The 22,646-nt window shown below is 37.6% G+C and overlaps 2 protein-coding genes across 17 annotated transcripts; one reads left to right on the top strand and one right to left on the bottom strand.

Moving 5' to 3' along the window:
• The first annotated feature begins 10,294 nt into the window (after positions 1 to 10,294).
• LOC100646322 lies at positions 10,295 to 12,596 on the top strand. 6 transcript variants are annotated; one of them, XM_020867500.2, is made up of 3 exons: positions 10,298 to 10,535; positions 11,616 to 11,927; positions 12,149 to 12,596. In XM_020867500.2, the coding sequence occupies exons 1-3, from the start codon at positions 10,428 to 10,430 to the stop codon at positions 12,158 to 12,160; spliced, it is 432 nt and encodes a 143-aa protein (XP_020723159.1). In that variant the 5' UTR covers positions 10,298 to 10,427; the 3' UTR covers positions 12,161 to 12,596. The 6 variants fall into 6 exon arrangements, 2 of the variants coding, with proteins under 2 accessions (XP_020723158.1, XP_020723159.1); XR_002308612.2 differs by having other exon boundaries at positions 10,303 to 10,582; XR_007227515.1 differs by having other exon boundaries at positions 10,303 to 10,571.
• Positions 12,597 to 16,392: 3,796 nt separating this feature from the next.
• LOC105666713 lies at positions 16,393 to 20,936 on the bottom strand. Of its 11 annotated transcripts, none has more exons than XR_007227524.1 (6): positions 20,882 to 20,919; positions 20,137 to 20,143; positions 19,773 to 19,890; positions 19,654 to 19,701; positions 19,359 to 19,476; positions 16,393 to 19,244 (listed from the first exon to the last, which is right to left on the bottom strand). XR_007227524.1 is itself a non-coding variant. In XM_048414136.1 (5 exons), exons 1-5 carry the CDS (start codon positions 20,785 to 20,787, stop codon positions 19,436 to 19,438), a joined length of 339 nt encoding a protein of 112 aa, XP_048270093.1. In that variant the 5' UTR covers positions 20,788 to 20,873; the 3' UTR covers positions 19,252 to 19,435. The 11 variants fall into 11 exon arrangements, 1 of the variants encoding a protein (XP_048270093.1); XR_007227521.1 differs by having other exon boundaries at positions 20,039 to 20,143; positions 20,882 to 20,916; XR_007227526.1 differs by lacking the exon at positions 20,882 to 20,919 and adding an exon at positions 20,761 to 20,775.
• Positions 20,937 to 22,646: the final 1,710 nt, after the last annotated feature.

Raw genomic sequence — 22,646 nt, forward strand, 5'->3', positions numbered from 1 at the left:
CTTGAAATTCGCAGCGATGAAGAAAATTTTGAAATGCACATTTTTCTGCGTTTGAATTATATTTGACCTACAAACACGAATTATGAATTTCCTTTGAAACTCTGTAGAATTTTTTTGTAAGTTGTTTTTTTAATAATCGTATTTCACATTTTTAATATTTCTAAACTTTATTTCAGAAGGAATAAATTACAATACAATTACAATACATTACACAATATAACATCCATTTTATTCAAATTACCCTTTTCTTCACGAAACACTTTTTTTTTTTTTTTTTTTTTTTTTTTAAATTCAATTACTCTGTATATAAAACTATACAAGATATTTAAATCTACGTCGTGAAATGTTACAAATGTTACAAGCCGTTTTCTTAAAAATCAGTGAAGGTGCTGAGTTCATTTTTGGTATAAAAAATGCTGCAGGAGAGCTAACCTTTTAGTGTGAAAAAGGCCCTCCTAAATTTTTTTACATGGTAAATGACATTAATTTTTTGTTACTCAGATAGTTCTTATCAAACTGAATGACATTTATTTGAACTATTTTTTTCTATCGCACACAGTTACATATTTATGGCGACTATTTTGTTGACGTGTTGCTTGTTATAAACATGTCATCGGTTACTCCATGAATATTATCAAATGTTCAAGAGAATAGAAGATTTATTAATAAGTCTCTAAGAAATCTAAAAATATGATTTTGAACATTTAGTAAAAAAAGCTACTCCGATATTTTTCGTTTTCTTAGCCTCATTTTCACTGCACCCAGCAGACCTCACATAGGACATAACCTAACAAACACGAGGATGGTACTCCGCTGGGGGTAGTCACCCACGTGGTAATCAAAGAGTTAAAAAATTCTTCCAAATTGGATAAATTGAGAATGTAAAGAATTAAATAAAAAAACAAATTTTCATTTCCTCGATATTTTCCTCCAGAACAAATTTTTCGACATAATTCGGTAACTATGCATGATAAAAAAACGGTTCGAGTAAATGGCACTCAGTTTGATAAAAGCAATCCAAATAGCAGAACATTAATACCACCTCCCATTTTTAAAAATCCAGGGGCTCTTTTTCTCTCTAAAGATCGCACCAAAAAATGAGTTCCACACTAAAAGATTGGGCCTCTCGTGCCATTTAATTATAGGAAAAATGAAATTGATATCATTAGTTTATAAAAAAAAAAAATAGATAGTAACGCTTTATTTGGACCACCGTGTATATTAACATATCTTCTAAAGATCCACATAATTACTGTATTTTCAATTTAAGACAGATTTCTATAAATCGATTTCATTTTCAAATTACACATTGATCAACATTATCATACTATTGTATTCGCGTCTATAAATCTGAAACATCTCATATGTTTACATCTTCTGTTATGTACATGTGTCCGCTGATTCAAATCTCAGGCGTGAATTTGGGAAGCGGAAATGAAAGAAAATACCGTAAGGTGATACTTGATGAAAGGAAGATGCGAATTTCTTCGATCAAATTAAATCTTCCGAAATATCGATCGCGATTTTCGCGAAATCGAAATGTAGAAAATTCTCATAACGTTATGGAAGAGAACATGATAATATGGAATACCAAATATCGAGTATGTTTTGTAGTAGGCTTTTCCTTATTGACAAAACTTCAACGTTACATGCTAACGATCCAAGAAAATAGATGTGATGATCCAATAAATAGATTGCGAATTTTTATGCATTTGTGGGAGATTTATGGGAAATGTGTAAAAATTCACAGGATGCAGATAATATGCAAAAATATATAAAGCATTCAAAGCAGGTTCGTTATAACGAGTGGATACGTTATAACATGTAACGGATTACCAAAATCTCTTTTTAGATTTCATTTTTTAATTAAGTTTATAAAAACATAAATTTCCAAATAAATATTCACGGTCTAGGTATACAAATGTATATATTGTTAACATTTTCAATTTATATATACGTATATATATAATATATAATATATAATGTATAACATAGTATATAATAATAATAATATATAATATAATATTTATATTATATTAATAATAATAATATGTATTATTATTATATTTATACATTATTTATATATTATGTTATATATTTTTATATATATTATTATATTATACAATATATATTATATATATATATGTATGATATGTCACATTCTATTGATGTTTTCGATATTATTTATATATTGGAAGAAAACTATTTATACATTAAAAATATTACTTTAAATGTCTATTATTTTTGGATAATTGTATGGCGATGAGAACCTATTCGATACAAAAATTATTATAGATTTTGATCGTATTTTCTACGAGTTTCTATGCGTTTGTGAAGAATATACAATTCAGGAATATACGATTAATAGTATGTAATTTATAACATTAATAACAATGTTTGAGTTACCAGCAAGTTTCCATATTATCACTTCCCCTTCGGTATTTAATTTTAACTCATTTTGTTAGATTCTTAATTCGCACTAATGATAATGTCACTGTGTATTGTATACTCAAAATTTAAATAAACCTTAGTCTGCTACCGAAACTGCAATTTTTTCTTTTAATAAAGTAATTCATCCAATTTTGTGTCGTTAGAGTGATTTATGTTAAACATAATATATAATATTATTAAATATTATATAAAATATTCTATTCTAATCAATTTTGGCGATTTGAAATCATCGCCGCGTGCATTGTTTTGTCATTTTTAATTTACATATTATATTTCAGTTTCAATATATCAGGTCTGGTAAATATGAAACCGGAATTTGCCTATAGATGGCCCTAGCTGATAATGTATCACTAAACTGCGTCATTAATGCCAAAAGTCTTTGTTGACATCTCACAAACATTTTCGACTCAGAACAGTACAAGTTTCATACAACAGCATAGTTTGTAATAGCGTCGAACATGTCGAATTTTGTGATGTGTTGTGTACGGTGATGTTTCGAGCTCGCGGAACACGAAGGTTTTCTTCTCGCCGTGTCGCGTGATCGGGTGAGGCCTGATTTTCTCTATTCGCTCTTTTAAACGGTTCGCAAATTCCGAGTTGGACTGTTGCTTTGTCGGTACGAAGAATTTTGTCCGCAATCGTATGCCGGTACTGTAAACCATTTCGGCGGCCGTTGCGTTCAGGTCCTCCTTCATAGCGGTTCTTATGCAAAGTAAAACAATTGGTAGGATTTCTACCCAGTTGCTCGTATTGTGACATTTTATTGCTGTCTTGAATTGCCGGTGTAGACGCTCTACCATCCCGTTGGACGCGGGGTGATAGGCTGTCGTGCGTAGATAATTAATGCCGAGCAACCGGCACAGTACGTTAAATAAGTTTGATTCGAATTGGCGTCCTTGATCGGTCGTTATTTTTGCAGGAACGCCAAAACGAGTTATCCATGTAGAAAGGAGGGCTGAGGCAACCGGTTGTCGCTTCCATGTCGGCGATGGGAATGGCTTCAGGCCAACGCGAGAAACGGTCGATACACGTTAGACAATATCGGTAGCCTTGTGAATATTGCATAGCGATAATATCCATGTGTATGTGCTCGAACCGGCCTGCTGAAGTTTCGAACGTTCCGACGGGTGAGGATACGTGCCTGGTGATCTTGCATCGTTGACACGGGATACTTTGTCGTGCCCAAGTCCGGCAATCTTTATTTACGGACGGTCAAATGAAACGCGACGTCACTAATTTTTGCGTGGCACGTATCCCTGGATGGGAAAATCCGTGGAGCGAATTAAATACGTCGCGCCGCGAGGATTTCGGTACGTACGGTCTTACAATGTCGACTGATACGTCGCAGTATATTTCTGCGTCGTGATCAGAAAAGCGTATCTTCTTTAACCGTAACGCGGTTGTACCGGTGTTGACAATGTCGCTTAGTTCGTTATCGTTTTCTTGCGCGGCGGCGAGAGTTTGATGATCCACGGCCTTCCCTATCGCTTCGATGCGTGACAGAGCGTCGGCTACGTTGTTATCTAGCCCCTTTATGTAACGTATATCGGTGCTGAATTGTCCGATGTAGTCTAGATATCGAAATTATCGCGGCGAACATTTTTCTAATTTTTGTCTGAACGCGTAGGTAAGAGGTTTGTGGTCGATATATATTACGAAGTTTCTGCCTTCTAAAGCGCGTCGAAAGTGTTTGACTGCGGTGTATATTGCGAGTAGTTCGCGATCGATATTTTTGCTGAGCGGGGGTCAAAGATTTCGTTGCGAACCCTAGCGGTTGCAATTCGTTATTCGCGCGTTGTTGTAATACTGCACCCATTGCGTAGTCGGATGCATCTACCGTGAGGCTGATAGGCGCACCTGGTATCGGATGCGCCAGCATCGTGGCATCCACGAGAACACGTTGCGATACACGAAAGCTGTTTTCCGACTGTTCCGACCACTCGATGGGCGTGTTGCCCTTTTTCACGCCTTTTAACAGGTCATTGAGCGGTTTAAGTGTTTTTGCGGCCACCGGTATAAAACGTCGGTAGAAGTTTATCATACCGAGGTACCTACGTAGTTGTTTAGCGTCTGCGGGTTTCGACAATTTTATAATCGCTTCGACACGTTCGGGCGGCGGCTTAATTCCGTCGGAGTTTACCGAGTATCCGAGGAAAGTAATTTCGTGCACGCCGAATTCGCATTTCGTGGGGTTTATCACGACGCCGTAATTATTGAGGCCGTTGAACAGGATTTTCAAATATTCGTGATGTTGGCCACCGTCGTCCGATGTTATGAGGAAATCATCGATGTACGCGTAGAGGAAATCGAGCCCACGTGTGATTTCGTCGACGAACCGCTGACATGTTTGCGCGGCGTTCCAAAGTCCAAACATCATGTTTGTTGCTTCGAAAAGTCCGAAAGGTGTTGCTATCGCGGTTTTTTCGATGTCTTCGGGCGCAATCGGAATTTGGTGGTACGCACGGACGAGATCGATCTTTAAGAAGATTCGCTTACCATGCAGATGTTGCGCGAAGTCTTCGATATGTGGCGGTGAGTACCTGTCGGGTATGATGCGGGCGTTCAACGCACGGTAGTCGCCACATGGTCACAGGTTTCCGTCCTTTTTCGACACTACGTGCAGAGGTGATGCCCACGGGCTTTTTGACGGTCGTATCACGCCCTGCTCGATCATGAGCTCGAATTCTTCCTTTACCTGTTTAAGTCGATCAGGTGCGAGACGGCGGGGTTTGCTGTAGACTGGTGAGCCAGGTGTGGTTTCGATGTGGTGTACCACACCGTGCCGAGTTCTCTCTTTTCCAAAAATCGGTGGGCGTGTGAGGTTTGCAAATTCTGCCAAGAGTTGGTGGTATGGTGATGCGCCGATAATGGTCTTAACAGACACTTCGTGGCGGTGTATTCCCTCGATGACATTTGGGTTGTCGTGTCGATGAGGCTTTTGTTTCGTGCGTTCACGAGCAACCCGTAATGGCTTAGGAAGTCCATGCCGATGATGGGTGTTTTGACGTCGGCTACCGTAAAGTTCCATTTGAATGCACTGCATAGGGACAGGTTTAGATTGATCGCGACGGTACCGTATGTTGTAATCCGTGTCCTGTTGGCCGCGAACAACTCGTACTCACTTTTGTTCACGGGCCCGTGTAACTTGCTGCGCGGGAATACGCAAATATCGGCGCCGGTGTCGATAAGATAGGAAATTCGCGAGTTCCTATCCGTTACGAATATGCGGCGAGATGCTACCTTGGTATGATAAACTTCTATCGACGTTTTAAACCGTCGTCTTTTGCCGCTTTTACGGACGGCTAGTTCCGTTTCCCGAATTCCAAGAGCATGGGAATGTGCACTTTCTCGCGCGTTCTCGGTGCTGTGCGTGGTAGTAGCATAGTCCATCTTGTCGCGGCTGCTATCGGGAGCGCGAACGGCGGCGGAATTGCGTACGCGAACGCGATTGTGATCGGCGATGTCCGTCGATTCTCAGCTCGGCAATTTGCGCTTGCATCTGGTCCATACGGGCGTCCATTCGCGTTAACCGATCGTTCAACGCGTTGAGGGCGGTTGCCATGGAGTCGCCTATTGCACTGTTCTGTCCAGGTGAATGGGTTACCGCAGGTAGTCGGACTGCGCTGACCGCGACGATCTGCCCTGTTTCCGAGGTGGCTTCGAAGATGCTATCGGCGATTTGGATGCGGGTTTCCGGTTCTTTGCTCTGTACGGAAGTTAGGATGCTCCGCACGCGCGGCGGGAGTCGGCCTTCCCAGATTGTGAGAATGAAATCGTCCGCTAACGCGTTGGTGGCTAAGTTTCTTAGATCGCGGTAGAACTGAGATGGCTTCCTATCGCCTATTTGTTCCTTCTCGATTACTTGTCGGAATCTCTTGGCGTCCGGCTCTCCCAATCTCTTGATGAGCTCCTTTTTGACGAACCCGTAACGTCCGGTCGCCGGTGGGGCGTTCAATACGTCTCGGATTAATCTCGCGTGCGACTTATCGAGGTGTGCAACAGCGGTTTGGAATTTTTCCTGATCGCTCGTGATCCGAGCAGTTGCGAACTGCGAATACTCAGATGTTCAATAAAAATTTTATTACTATTAACAATCGACAAATTAACAATTTATACGATTCGCACTTATGATTAACCATCGGGAGTTTACAATCGCGTATCTCGGCTTGTGTTTGCTTCGCTATGATGCTGAACCTTTCGCACTTCGCGGCTTGAGGCAGAATGACTCTTTTGTTCGAAACCAAACGGATTCTTTCCTTAGTTGCCCTTCAATATCCCTACTACACACGCGTTTATTAGATGTACCGCGGCGGTTGCCGCGCGTGCATTCTTCCGAACATTCGGCGGAAGAACCGTAGGGATATCGGTGGCACATTAGGCACGTCGGCCTTACGCTTAGAAGATATAGCGCTTTGTGTCGCGAAGCCGTTGGAAAGTTCTGTGCTCAAGTGCCGCCACAATAATAGGTATGTGACTAGGTTAGGTTTTAAGAAGAATAACATAGAGTTGTGCCTATATACACATGCAGAGGGAAAAAATGTTGTTTATTTGTTAATATATGTAGACGATTTATTAATTTGTAGTAAAAACAAAAGTGTAAAGAAAATACAAAGTGTAAAGAAGTTATTAACTAATAAATTTGAAATGAAAGATTTAGGTGAAGTCAAAGAATATCTTGGAATAAATATAGACTATGATTGTTTCAAAAATGAAATGAGATTAAGCCAAAATAAATACATTGAATCATTAGCAAACAAATATAAGTTACAAAATAGCAAATTGCACTGTACACTTATGGAGACCAACTTAAAAATTGAAAAAGCTGAAATAAATAGAGAGGACATTGGATACAAGAATTTAATTGGTGCATTGCTGTATGTGGCGACACTCGACCTCGGAAATTTCCAACGGTTTCGCGGCACAAGGCGCTTTATCTTAAAAGCGCTATGCCGACGAGCCTTAGGTGTCATCGATATCCCTACGGCTCCTTCGCCGAATTTTCGGGAGACCGCACACGTGGCAGTCGTCGCGGACTTCTAACAAACGCGCGCGATATCGATGACTAACAAAGAAATGAATCAGCGTGGCTTTTGAATCAAAGAGATTCAGTCTGACCCGAGCTGCGAAGTGCGAAGAATTACGTGAAACGAGCGCTCTACTTCCTATAACCTGCGTTAAGCACTGATCGTTACCAAGCGTGCTAACTGTTAATTGTTAATTGTTACTTGTGTTGATTGTTGTTTATTGTTATTGGACGTCAGTTCTTAAGTTAATAAACATTTTTTATTGAAACATCTGAGCATTCCTTCTACACCTATCACGACATACTACTTCATGTATATTAGTACAAATACCAGACCCGATATAAGTTATAGTGTGAATTATTTGAGTAAATTTCAAGATTGTTGTAAGGAGACACATTTTAAATATGCTTTGCGAATATTGAAATATTTGTACCGGACTAGAGATTTAAGATTAGATTATAAAGGGAATGAAAAATGTGAAACGATAGATTGTTATGTGGACGCTGATTGGGCAGGCGATCATTTAGATAGGAAATCTACTTCTCGATATGTAATTAGATTGTATGGAAATGTAATTGGTTGGAAGTCTAAAAAACAAAGGTGTGTGAATTAATGTATATTAGAGAAATTACGAAGATCTTCAATGTAAATCTAGACGATAACCCTGTCAAAATTTATGAGGATAACTCTAGAGCGATAAGTATAGTGTCACGACCAGCATACTTCAAATCCGATGGACCGATGATGGAGATAGAGATGTGGCGGCCTTGGCGACAATGTATATCGCCGAAGTGCCTAAAGAGTCATCTATGTCCTAACGGTCCTTCCACCGAATGTTTTAGAAGCGTAGCAACGGTCACGTACGTCTACAGGATAGTGGGAATATTGAGGGATGACAAACAAAGAAGAAACAGATGCTACCGAAAGTCACATTGTAAGAGCTTCAGTCTTGGAAAGTCACGGCTGGAGCTCAGAACAAAATCGCAGTCAGTGTAAATTCAGAATACAGGAAATAAATTCTCTTGTTTTTTTGTTTTGTTACCTTAATTTTTTCTTTACGTTCGAGCCACCTGCTTTTTATTTTACGTGACAATAGCAACGTACGGAAATTTCACAAAAAATTCTAAATACATTGAAGTTCATTGCCACTACGTTCACGAGTGCTTAAAGAAAAACAAGGTAAATATAATTAAAGTAAGTACAGACGAAAATACTGCGGATATTTTTACGAAGGCACTGTGTAAGGAGAAATTTGGAATGTTTAGGTCATGAATAAATGTAAAATAAGAGGAATGTATATAAAGCAATAAGTATTAAATTTTCTGTTAATGAATTCAACAAGCACGTAAATACGATTAATTGTACAGTATAAATGTAAGGAAGCGTGTTAGGAAGATGATACATTTAAACTGTACATGTGAATGTGTGTGCAAGCATCAGAGGGCGTCCAGATCAGAGTTGAGACAAGAGGCGGTTGGAGAACGGTTAGAAGAATCTAGACGAGTCGGTTGACAGCAAGCGTGTATGAAGGTTGTCGAGGTCTTCAGAGTGTAATATATATGTATAGCTGTTGTGTATAAATAAAGCACTATGATTCGGAAATACAAATAGTATTTCCGAATCATCTATATACCTTAACAGAAATTATTCATACGGACGTGTTCGCTCCCTTTAAGACTACCGGATTAAATGGAGAGAAATATTTTATTTCATTTATTAATGATTATAGTAAAATAGCTAGAATTTATTGTATAAAATCAAAAGATGAGGTCTTTGATTCTCTCGTACAGTTTGTAAATGGAGTTGAGAACTTAATGGGCAAGAGGTTAAAAATATTGAGATGCGATAATGGAAGAGAATATTTAAACAATCAAATTTATAAATTTGCTAGAGATAAAGGTATCAGAATAAATAATTAGCCAACCTACGTACATGAATTAAACGGGGCAATGGAAAGGTATAATAGAACAGTGATGGACATGGCGCGTTGCTTGTTAACGGAAGCGAAAGTACATAAAAAGTACTAGCCGGAAATAGTATGTACAGCGGCATAGTTGAAAAATCGAATACTAGCAAACACTGTAAAGAGAAAGATACCTTTTGAAATATTCTTCGGGTGAAAACCAAGTGTTGAAAATCTATGCCTATATGGAAGTAAAGTTTTTGTAGGAAGGTCAAAACAAAAAAGAGTTTCTAAATGAGATAGGAAGGCAGATATGGGGATTCTGTTAGGATATAGTGAAGTAGGTTACAGAGTAATATTAGGTGGTAAAATAATAGTAGTTAGATATGTAGAGGTCATAAAAACAGACACAAATGTATCGGTTTTGAGGAGAATTCATTCAATGCAGATAGCGATGATAATAAAGATAATTATTTATTAAACAGCATGAATAAGGAAGAGTTAGAAAGTAGAGAAGATGAAAATGATAATAATTCTGAAAGCTTAAAGATCCCTTGGAGATCTACACATAATAAGAAAACTCCAATAAAGTATCCAGAAAAGGAAAACAGTAGTGAGATTTACGCAAATTATTGTAGAGTAGATATCCCTTGTAGATTTGAGGAGGCGATTTGTTGTCAAAATAGTGAAGATTGAAAACAGGCTGTAGATAAAGAAATGGAATGTCTCTATAAGAATATCTTGGAATAAATATAGAGTATAATTATATCAAAAATGAAATGAGACTAAGCCAAACGAAACACATTGAAGTTCATTACCACTAGGTTCACGAGTGCTTAAAGGAAAACAAGGTAAATATAATTAAAATAAGTACAGACGAAAACACTGCGGATATTTTTACGAAGGCACTGTGTAGGGAGAAATTCGAAAGGTTTAGGTCATGGATGAATGTAAAATAAGAGGAATGTAAATAAAGCAATAAGTATTAAATTTTCTGTTGATTAATTCGACGTAAATACGATTAAGTGTACAGTATAAATGTAAGGAAGATGATACATTTAAACTGTACATGTGAATGTGTGTGCAAGCGTCAGATGGCGTCCAGATCAGAGTTGAGACAAGAGGCGGTTAGAGAACGGTTAGAAGAATCTAGACAAGTCAGTTGACAGCAAGCGTGTATGAAGATTGTCGAGGTCTTCACAGTGTAATATATATGTATAGTTGTTGTGTGTGAATAAAGGAAATCATTTGTATTTCCGAATCCTCTCTATACCTTAACAGTAGAATCTAGATTAAAGTGTTAAGGGACTTTCCCAAAATTCCAAAGGAAAGGTTCCGGAGTCCTTTCATCTCCGACATATACATCCCTATTTTGTTAGTCTATTAGTTGCTCTTATTTAATAGTATGTCTATATGTGCCTACATTTAGTTAATCTTTTATTAAAGTGTTCTTATTTTCGTTGTACCGTGCGTTCGTTTTGTGTGTTCGAATCGCCACTCGCGCTATTTTCATATTGTAGTTATCGTTTTCTGTTACGGAGCGCGGGACGTGACACCTCCCCTCTTGGGATTCAAACTTCCAGAGGAAATTTGTCTGATCGTGTCCTTGTTTTGTCTGTAAAACTCGTTCCCCACGAAAAAAATTTTATCCATTCTCCATTAATTCATCAATCGTGAATAGTTAGTAATTATAATTAGTTGAAAAGTTTTAATTTATGATTTATTTCTCATGGCCGATTTCTATTAATTTTTAATATTCTTATTACTATATAATAATGATGTATTATATTGTATTAATTATTATTTATTTTCTTTCCTCGTTACCATCTTCCATTTGTATTATCATTTTATTAAATATTTATTTCTTCATCAAAAATATAATTTATTTTGCAACGTATAAAAGCTATGTACGTGTTGATTAGCATTACTTCCAAAATGGTTGCTTGTGAATGTCCCTAGTATATAGTGACTTTTATTAATGTCGAATTTATTATTTATCTATTAATTATTTGTAATTTTATTTTAGTAGTTGACGTATAATTGAAGTGGGAATAATATTATTTGTATTTATTTTAGTGTATATAATTATTGCATGTATTTCATTGCGCATGCGTAGAAGCTACTTCATGTTTGTGACAACCCAAAATGGCCGTTTGTGAATGTCTCCAATAAGGGTATAGTCAAGTGTTCTTTAATTTTATCTAATACTGAAATAATTATTTGTCTGTTATAATCAGGGAAACCAACTTCCGGATGGAGTCTCACCCATGGACTATCCAATAGTTTCTGAAGAATCGTTATCGTGTTGTTGCGTCCGACTAATCCGTTCTGCCTACCAATTGCATACTATTTTCGTTTGCCAAGATTGTTATGACACTTTGGATCCGGACGATCAAGACTTGTACGAAGATCCGCCAACCCACTTCCTATGTGGAATACCAGGGCGAATTAAAGCAATGCATTGCCGATTATGCGATATATATGTATCACAGCTACAACCTGCGACATCCTGTGCCGAATGCATAAATGCCTATCTGGATCTAACCCAGGTCGAAAAAAATTTTCTGGTCCTAGGAACGATAACCTACTCCGTTGCTCCCTAGATAACTATATATGCATATACGTAGTAAAACAAATATATACCGTTATTGACGATTTACACATATACATACATAGATATATATATATATATAACTGTGAAATAAATTATATTAATGGAGCCAAGAGTCTAAGAAATAAACTGATAATAAAATTTTTTTTGTTTGCACAGAATGGGTGTTGAATCTGTTAATCAGGGAAACCAATTGTTATCCTATTGTTGCGTCCAGCTAATCTGCCCTGCGTACTACTTCAATAATTTCTTCCTTTGGCAATATTGTTATGACACTTTGGATACGAATGACTAAGAGCTGCACAAGGTTCCGCCAACTCACTTCCTGTGCGGAATACCAGAGCGAATTAGAGTAATGCACTGCCGATTATGCGATGTATATCTATCACAACTACAACCTGCGGCATCCTGTCCCGAATATATAGACGCTTACCTTGATCTAACCCAGACCGAAAGAAACTTCCTGGCCTAAGGAATAATAACTCGCCTTGTTGATCGCTAAATAACCACACACACACATATATATATATAACCGTAAAAAAAAATTTATATTAATGGACACTAGAGTGTAAGAACATGTTGAATAAATTGTTGACAGGAAAATGAATTACTTGGTTATCTTATTCACTCTCTTCGGAACAACACAATCTAATAGGATACGATTACAATGGCAACCACCTAAATGTCACCACCATCTCACTAAACTCTATTAGAGACTACAATATAAAACCCTTAAATACGGAAAGTCAGGAAACTTATATACAACTATTGCAACTCTCAGAATTTTAATTTACTAGTATAAGGCAATATACAGTACAAATAACACGAATCATATACTATTGTAGCATGCACTCTCACATGTCAGAGCAGTACATAACGGACTAGCCGAATCATGAAACGACGCATGTACCAGAATGCACGTTTTTACTCTGACCAGTATTTATAGTAGGCTTAAAGGATAATACAACAACAACGAATCACTTGTCCTAGCTGAGAAACTAACAAACGATGGCAGCTGCCAAGGAATACGGTACATAGATCTTTATGGAAACTGGGAAGGAGTTGTCGTACAAGCTACAATAAAAATAAGCCTAAGATCGGGAATGGCGCCGGTACGAATTGTGGCGAACAAAATTCTACTAAAATCAGGAACAGCTTGCGCCTTTAATGAAGGAAATTGTCTAGACGCAGAAGATGGATATACTTATTGGCAGCCATATCCACCTTCTCCACGTAAGTTCGATCAGTACGATGTATTATACGAGGGAATTGCTACAAAAATTCAAGAGATAAAAAAACAACAGATAACCATCACAATCGAATTATGCTTTGACAACCTAAGAGATAATCTTTGCACTAACCAAAACCGGAGAACAGCCTTTGTGTGGATACACTTTGCTAACCACAGAACACTCTAAACTGTTTTGTTAGAAACAACCAAGGAAAACACATTCTTATCCAAACGCAAGACAGCTACCGAAAATTTAAATATGTTCACATACATCAACTCTAAATTCGTTTACGTGGAAAAATATGTTAGAAAACAAATAAGCCCTTTACCAGGATATACTAACACAAAGATGCACCGCAGAAAAGAAAATAATGGAAAATGCCTTAAGCCTAGCGACCATGCTACCCGATGAATTTGCATATATGTAGTATCTAAATGGGTCTTTAGAGGAAAGGACAAGTAATGATGTTTTGATTTAATAAATAATATTTAAAACAACGAAATGATTACAATGCTGTCGTACGTCTTACGCTTGTCGTACGCTTCTCAACTCACACTGCACGTCTTTTGCATTCGTTCTCCTTAAAATTTTAATGGCAGCAGTGGGATACGTTCCACAGAGGATTAAAGTTCTTACGGTTATTGACAAAATATAAATTAAAAAATATGGCGACCGCACGAGACTCATTGAACGAGGACACGCTCTTGACGTCAGAAAAACTGAAAGCATGGGATACAAATTTTCGCGTAGTGAACGACATAAACGCAAAACTCCGTGAATTAGAAGACGACGTGCGTTCACTTAAGGCAAAGAAAGAAATCGAGACACCTGTACCACCGCCGATAACCCAGCAAGAGACAATACCGACAGATGGAAGCTCCCAACCAATTAAATTAAAAGACGCGATCGAGTCGGTACCAGTGTTTGACGGACACCGACCCTCAGTATTTCAATTTTTAAGATCATGTGAGCGCGCGTGAAACATGGTTCCACGGCATCAAGAGCCTCAGTTAGTAAAATTATTAATGAATAAGCTTCGCGGACACGCGTTCCTCACCGTAGAGGACAGTCAAGTAATAAGTTTGAACGACTTCGGGAACAAATTAAAAGATATGTTCGGCCCAGGGAAATCCCTTAACGAATATAAGGGAGAATTAGGAACAATATTCCAACGACCAGGGGAAGACATATTAGATCCATATATTCATATGGATCGCGTCAGAAATCTTAGGTTGGTAATAATGGAGGAGAAAGATGTGACTACGGCATCATATCCCAGGATATCCAAGATACAATAGACTGAGACACAAGGGAGGCCTTCGTTAAGGGACTCCCAAACGAGGTGTATTTGCGAGTAAAAGTAACAGGATATCATTCCCTAGAAGACGCGTATCGCCAAGCCGTTAAAGCAACACAGGAATTAAAACGAGCAAACGATAGAACGCGATACCAACGACAGACACCTCCGAACAATTACAACCGTAACAATGTTCGTCCCCCGAACAATAATAACAACATCGGAAACAATCGCCAGGATCTATACCGCCGTCGCAGAATTGTCCAAACGATCCGAGACAAAATACTATACTATGTGACTATTGTAAAAAAACCTGGGCATTTAATAAAAGATTTAATAAAAGAAAGAAGAAATATAAGAAATATTACACATTCAAAGCCCGAGTAGACGCTGGGATAATCGTACCCTATGCATCGGGACAATCAGGAAACTGAGCACGTCCTTCGGGCGAACGGGGCCAACCTCGAAGGAGCAATGCTGTGAATCGCCCAAGGGTACAGGCAGCAACAAGGAGGCCGGCGCCTACGCCAGTAAAACAAACACGAGCAGTGATCCCCGCAAAACCGACTCCACAACCTACAACCGCTATGGTAAAGCCACGGAAAACGTGAAGAGCCAACAACCAAGGGAGAAGGAAATCCACGAAAAAACAAACAAGAATCACCAAGAGTGGGACTCGATTCGGACGACGACCTCTCCGGATTATTTCAATAAAACTAAACGATTCTCCAAATACTCCAACTGCACGAATAGTCTCCCCAGACCTGAAAACCAAGACAAGTTTATTATTATACTCCGGATCAGAAATCAATTGAAGTTCGAGGAATTATGATAACGAGCCTGGTCTCCCTAGGGCAGACAGTAATACAGGTTGCGGGCCATACAGTTATTTTTCATGTAGTAGTCATATCAAGTGGGGAAATATTTATATTTCCTTCAATACAAAAGAAAAGATAATCGTGCCAAAACGAAGTTCGGTGCCGTGTTCAACTAATATTGCAAATCCGGTGATAAAAGAGGGATTTATTTCCAAAATCAAGTCAATCAAGGGAGTCTATTTGGGTAAAGCAGTTGTGGGGAACCATAGGGGACGAGGTTATATGAGAATAATAAATACCACATCGAGAGATTACGAATTTACCACACCTACAATGGTAATTAAAGAATTTGAAAACCTCACCTCGCTCCCTAGCATGACGTACAATGCAATTTCAAAATCAAAAGAAAATAGGTTCGACAAAATAATTGAATTATTACGACTCGAACACTTGAACGAAGAGGAGAGAAAAAACGTCGAAGGAAAACGTCGAATTCGGAGGAATCAAGATAGATTTCATATTCCAGAAGACACGTTGGAAGGAATTGAAATTTTAGAGCATCGAATAATTACAACGGATGATATACCGATCAATATTAAACAGTATCGTTACCCACCTGCACATCGAGAAGAGATAAATCATCAAATTCAAGAATTACTGGACACTGATGTCGTAGAACCATCGATATCTCCATACAATTCTGCCTTATGGATTGTGCCGAAGAAACCAGACTCGCAAGGAAACAAACGTTGGAGATTAGTTACTGATTATAGGAAGCTTAATGATAAAACGATCGGCGATGCTTATTCATTGCCCAACATTACAGAAATATTGGATCAATTAGAAAGTGCAAAATATTTTTTCAAGTTTGACTTGGCATCAGGCTTCCACCAAATCCAAATGGCACAGGAGAATGCCCACAAGACTGCATTCTCAACACCTTACGGACACTTTCAATTCAAAAGAATGCCCTTTGGATTAAAAAATACTCCAACGACATTTCAACGCTTGATGAACTCAGTGCTATCAGGATTGCAAGGAGTAAAACTATTCGTCTATCTGGATGACATAGTGATTTATTCAAGATCTTTTCATGAACACGAAAGTAAATTTAACAAATTAATGGAAAGATTAAGGCAAGCCAGATTACGATTACAACCTGATAAATGCGAATTCCTACAACATGAAGTAAGTTATTTAGGGCATAGGAGGTGGTATATGTTATCCGTGATAGAATTGTGTTGTCCTCGTCCAGAGTAATTGTAATTGCTGGCTGTAGATGTCGCTGCTGGGATACTGCTGCTTTTTCTTCTGATTTAGATGCGTGGAAGAAAAATCGGACTCCGATCGCCGGGATTCAAACCCGGGTCCTGAACGTTCATAACTTAAGGCGCTAAGTTGTGCTGCCGTCGTCCGACACTAGTTAGTGTCGAGTGGTGGTATTTGGCTTGTCGAGTGCCGCCACACATATAATCAGTGAAGATGGTGTAAAACCAGATCCAAAGAAGATTGAAGCAGTATCAAAATTTCCATGATTCAATTTCCACAATTTAAAAACGGCGCTAATGACAAAACCTATTCTACAATATCCGGATTTCTCTAAATCCTTCAACCTTACGACAGACGCATCAGGATATGCAATAATCGGCGTACTGAGTCAAAGACCAATCGGAAAAGACCTACCGACTGCATACGCCTCAAGACTACTAAACTCCGCCGAACAAAACTACTCTACTATAGAAAAGGAGTGTTTGGCAATCGTCTAAGTGCAATGCACTTCCGATCGTATCTATACGGAAGAAAGTTTACTATTATAACCGACCATAAACCTTTAGTGTGGATGCATTCTATCAAGGATCCTACTTCACGAATCTGGAAGTAGAAATTCAAATTGTCGGACTTTGAATTCGATATTATATACAAAGAAGGCAGAACGAACGCAAATGCGGACGCATTGTTTAGAAACCCCCCGGAGGTCTGCCTACCAATCAGGAAAAGAGAAGAAGATTCACCGATTCGATATACTGTCCCAAAAAGATTTGAACTAGATACGTCAATTGAGGACTCTCCCATATTCGAAGCTAAGCCACGCGAATTGTCGCAATACGATAGACCGGAAAACAAGGAAAAACTTCTATTCGAAACCATCTCACCATAGAAGAAACATCCGTAAAATATTTTGACCAAGCATTAGCCGAAATCGATGTAAACACAGACGAGGAAGTAGCCAATCGAGAAATAAAAGACATCGATACAACAAGCGAAGAAGAGCCCGCTATGGCAGACTCGGGACCAATTCGGCAACGAGGAAAAGACGCGAGACCTACGGTACTTTCGGAACTAAAAATTTCGGAAACGCGAGACTCAGTTACAAGAGTGAATGATCATAAAGTAATATTCGTCGATATACAGGGCACTCCGATAGATAAAGGAGTCTTATAAATAAAGGAAGCAGGGAAACTGCCGCATTATGAAAATCTAATGTTGAAAAAAGCAAGATTGAATCAAGGTATTTCGGAAAATACATCGTATCCATACCCATAAGGGAAGACCGAAATATTCCTATAACGCCAGAAAATTTACTAAATTCATTGAGATCCTTATTGGACGTAGTAAACGAAAAACAATTAACGTTCTTTAGCATTAGCAAGGGAAACCTGGAAGAAATACCCTGGCGACACACAATCAGGAAATTGAAGGAAGTATTTACGGAAAAAACCATAGCTATCACCATCTGTACCGGGGAAATAATCACCCCACCAGTGGAAACACGACATATGCAACATAATACGAGAAAAACACGAATCATCTGTAGCAGGACACAAAGGAGTAACAAAAACTTATCAAAGAATACGACAACACCATTATTGGGGAAACATGAAGAAAGAGATCCGTAAGAACATGTAAAGAATGCCAATTGAAGAAGTTCACTAGAATAAAAACAAAACAACCAATGGTGCTCACAGATACACCGGGTAAAGCTTTCGACAAAATTGGTATGGATATCGTCGGTCCATTACCAAAGACACAAAGGGGAAATGAATATATATTAACTATTCAAGATCTATTGACAAATCTATCGATCTATTCGATCGGGATTCCGATAGAAGGGATCTCTTCGGCTGAGATAGCGAACGTTTTCGTAACGAACGATTTATTTGCCAATTCGGGTCACCGAAAGCCATTCTTACCGACCAGGGAACGAATTTTTCCTCGTTAATGAAGAAAGTAGCAAAGAGATTTCGCATCAATAATACACCACGTCGGCATACCATCCACAAAGCAACGGTTCAATCGAAAGATCTCACCATGTATTAATCGAATATCTCAAATTGTACATTGAAAATTCCAGAAACTGGGACGAATGGGTGGAATTAGCCATGTTTTTTTATAACACCTCTGTACACGAAGGAACGAAATTCTCTCCGCACGAATTAGTCTTTGGGCACTTGGCTAGAGAACCTACTGACAAAATGATAATCGAAGAAAACATGGAACCATATGGATCTGCAACATATGCAGAATATCTCAGAGACCTGTTTGATAAAATCAGCACCGTGCAATAAATGGCAAGAAAAAATTTGATGAAATCCAAGTTAAAGTCAAAGGAATATTACAACAGACGAATCAACCCACAAAATTTCAAAATAGGAGATCTGGTATATCTACTAAGGGAACCTAGCAAAGGAAAATTCTCTGATCAATATACAGGACCGCATAAAGTGTTAGAAATTTTGCAAAACCAAAACGTCAAGATTGAAGTGAAAGGGATTCCGCGAACAGTACACTTCAACAAATTAAAACTAGCACATAACCAAAATAGACAATAGTCAGAACAATTTCAAGAAGCAACGTGGTACGGTGGTATATAGTAACATTGCTTGTCGAATAATGAAGATAGCAGAAATCTAAAAAGAAAAAAGGAAATTATTATGTATTCCAGCTACTATTTAAATAAAAATGCGTTAATTTAATAAAATGAACAAGATATCGGAAGAGATTAAAAGAAAGAAAAAGGGTACCTTATAAATCAATGAGGCCTGTATACAACTAATTATCGTGGAAGGAAATGTACATGCAGGAATTCCACAGTGATTGATTACGGATGCATTTTTGTAGAACATAGTATACGACGATCAGCTGAAACAAATGGATAAGTTAATCTCAATTGCCTTAATATTAAATATTTAAAACAATATTAAAGTTAAATTAAAAGAAGCAAGGATAATGGTCAATAATTGATGCCCGACAACAACATTTACAAGATAACGAGATTTACGGTTGACCACTGGAAAAATTTGAGACCATTTTACTCACAAGTACGAGAATACCGAGGTAATAAATATTGAGGTAAACAATCATAACCTAAAAAGGAGAAGAATGCTGTAAACCACCTAGAAGTACAAATTGATAATAGTAAAAAGTTCATTACTCACATCGAAAGATATACACAAAAGCCAACACAGTTATAAGAAATTCACTACCAAATCTAAGTGAATTTTTACGGAGTACTGCAGCAGATACTACCAAAACGGTCAATACGGCAACAGGAAACTGGAAAACCAAAGAAAAATTAGTAACATTATAACAAAATAATTCAACATTGACAAAGTGGTCTTAGTAAACAAGAAAAAGGACAGACTATTTTACTATGCAGATCTAATGAAATATGGCGTTTTTTTATATGTATATATATACTTACAGTTTTAGGATAAGTAAAGGTAATCATAATAAGTGTTGACAATATAACAAAGAACCAGATGGTTCTAACCAGAACCAGAACCAGAACCAAACACGTACCTTGTAACTGTTCCAAGCAACGCAGCATTGAAGGAATAGAATTGTAAAAACTATAATCACCAATGATTTTTAACTAATAATATATGAATTAGCTCCAAAATTATATGTAAAACTGGCAAATCACAAGCGCAAGGTAACGATAACTTCATAAGAAAGAAACAGAAACAGCCAATAATGTAGAAATAGGTTAGAAATTAATTAAGGTAAGTCAACCGAATATTGACGACAGATATAATTATAAGAGATTGTTATACTGTATCAAGCCATTATAGTATAAAGTTTGGAGTACAGAAATGAGGTTGTGTTACGCATTAGTGACTGGTGGTGACACACTATACACATATTAAAATTAAATCAATTAAGCAAACATTCTATAAATATAAACCACTCAAAACACAGCAGTGAAACAGTGCTGTTAATAATTTATAAATTTCAACAGCAATACAATCCATATGCTATGAATATATTATAAAAAAATGCCCCATATTATATATATACATATATATTATGACTAAAAAGAGAGCAATATGGAAGCTCTTGGAACCTTCAATATAATCATAAACAAATATCAGATAAAAAAAAATACACTAATAAGAGATAAAAAGTAATACACTCTAAACATACACATAAGAAACACAAAATCAGTAACATTTCAAAATTCCAACTGCACTAAAATAGAGAAAAATAAGTAACAGGCAAATAACTATTTCAGTATTAAATAAAATTTAAGAACATGTAACCATACTCTTACTGGAGACATTCACAAGCAGTCATTTTGAATTGTCACGAATATGACGTAGCTTTTACGCATGCGCAATAAAATACATGCAATAATTATATACACTGAAAAAAAAAAAATATTATACCCACTTCAATTATACGTCAACTACTACAATAAAGTTACAAATAATTAACAGATGAATAATAAATTCGACATTAATAAAAGTCACTATACGCTAGGGACATTCACAAGCAGCCATTTTGGAAGTGATATTAATCAACACGTACTTATAGTAACTTTTATACGTTGCAAAATAAATTATGTTTTCGATGAAGAAATAAATATTTAATAAGATGATAATACAAATGGAAGATTGTAACGAGAAGAAAAAAAATAATTAATACAATATAATACGTCATTATTATACGGTAACAGGAATATTAGAAATTAATAGAAATCAGCCATGAGAAACAAACCATAAATTAAAACTTTGCAATTAATTACTAAACCATTAAATACTTGTCGTGGACGGACTAAGGGGAAACAATAAACAATAATTAATACAATACATTGTAGCAAGAATGTTAAAATCCGATAAAGGCCGATCGCGAAAAATGAAAACTGGGTCGCAATTAACTATCAACCTATTCATGATTAACGAATTAATGGAAAAAATATATGACACACAGGAAGCTAAAGGCAGCAGACGATATTCCTGATAAAAAAAAAGAGAAAAAAGCTCTTTTTATATCACACTGACAAAATGAATCGATTAAAAAACCGCATAATAGAACAAGACACATTGATAAAAAAATATTTTTATTCCTTGCACAGAATGGGTGTTGAATCTAACAATCAGGGAAACCAATTGTTATATCTTCCGGATGGAGGCTTACCCATAGACTATCCGGAAGTTTATGAAGAATTGTTATCCTGTGTTGCGTCCGGATAATCCCATCTGCCTACCAGTCCCATAATTTTTTCATTTGCCAAGATTGTTATGACACTTTGTATCCGGACGATCAAGACTTGTACGAAGATCCATCAACCCACTTCCTGTGTGGAATACCGGGACGAATTAAAACAATGCATTGCCGACTATGCGATATATATGTCGGAGATGAAAGAACACCGGAACTCCTCCTTGGATTCGCGGGAATACCGTAACGTTGTAACTTAGATTAAACAAATGTCGCTCCGATTGTTCGAGGTTTATGATAGTGAGCTTGGGCTGGAGGCGACAATCAGTCGCCGAACGTAGCCGCGGTCAAGGGATGAACGTTTTATCTAACAAAGGCACAGAGTAACTCTATACCTCTCCTTTAAAGAAGTGGCCGTAAGGACACATGGCAGTAAATATTTCAAAGGTTTCTGTTCCGTGGCTCGCCACACGCAGATCCTATCCTTCGAGTAAGACGATTTCCAGATGTCGATATACCTCCGCAGTATGTTTAGCTAACGTGAGGACCCGCAATAAATTTTAAGATTTAGTCAAGCAAAGTTCTTTATTTAGACAAACAGTCCTTGTCGCAACTACGGGAAGATAGGAGAAGCCTATCTCCCACGAACGATGCCCCGTCAACAACCCCCCCCCCCTTAAGGGCGGCCAGCATCTCTTTCAAAACGCCGATATGGAGATCGACCAATTAGCAACAGCGCTAATTTCCCTCACTTTTGGAACGAAAGCCTTCTTTGACGAATCCGAGGATCTCATATCCTTAGAGCCACCCCATATAGTTTTCCTCGACGACATCGTCGAGACGGAGAGTCATTCCTTCGTGTGGACTCA

This window comes from Bombus terrestris, chromosome 18, assembly GCF_910591885.1.
Source record: "Bombus terrestris chromosome 18, iyBomTerr1.2, whole genome shotgun sequence".
Lineage (NCBI taxonomy): Eukaryota > Metazoa > Arthropoda > Insecta > Hymenoptera > Apidae > Bombus > Bombus terrestris.

Coding starts and splice junctions, on each gene's coding strand:
- LOC100646322 (XM_020867499.2), top strand. CDS start 10,428: ATGATACATTTAAACTGTACATGTGAATGTGTGTGCAAGCGTCAGATG. Junction 10,536..11,615: donor GGTTAGAAGAATCTAGACAA/GTCAGTTGACAG, acceptor TGTTATAATCAG/GGAAACCAACTTCCGGATGG.
- LOC105666713 (XM_048414136.1), bottom strand. CDS start 20,787: ATGTTACTGATTTTGTGTTTCTTATGT. Junction 19,702..19,772: donor TTTTGTGTATATCTTTCGAT/GTGAGTAATGAA, acceptor TCTCCTTTTTAG/GTTATGATTGTTTACCTCAA. Junction 19,477..19,653: donor ACCTCGGTATTCTCGTACTT/GTGAGTAAAATG, acceptor CATTTGTTTCAG/CTGATCGTCGTATACTATGT.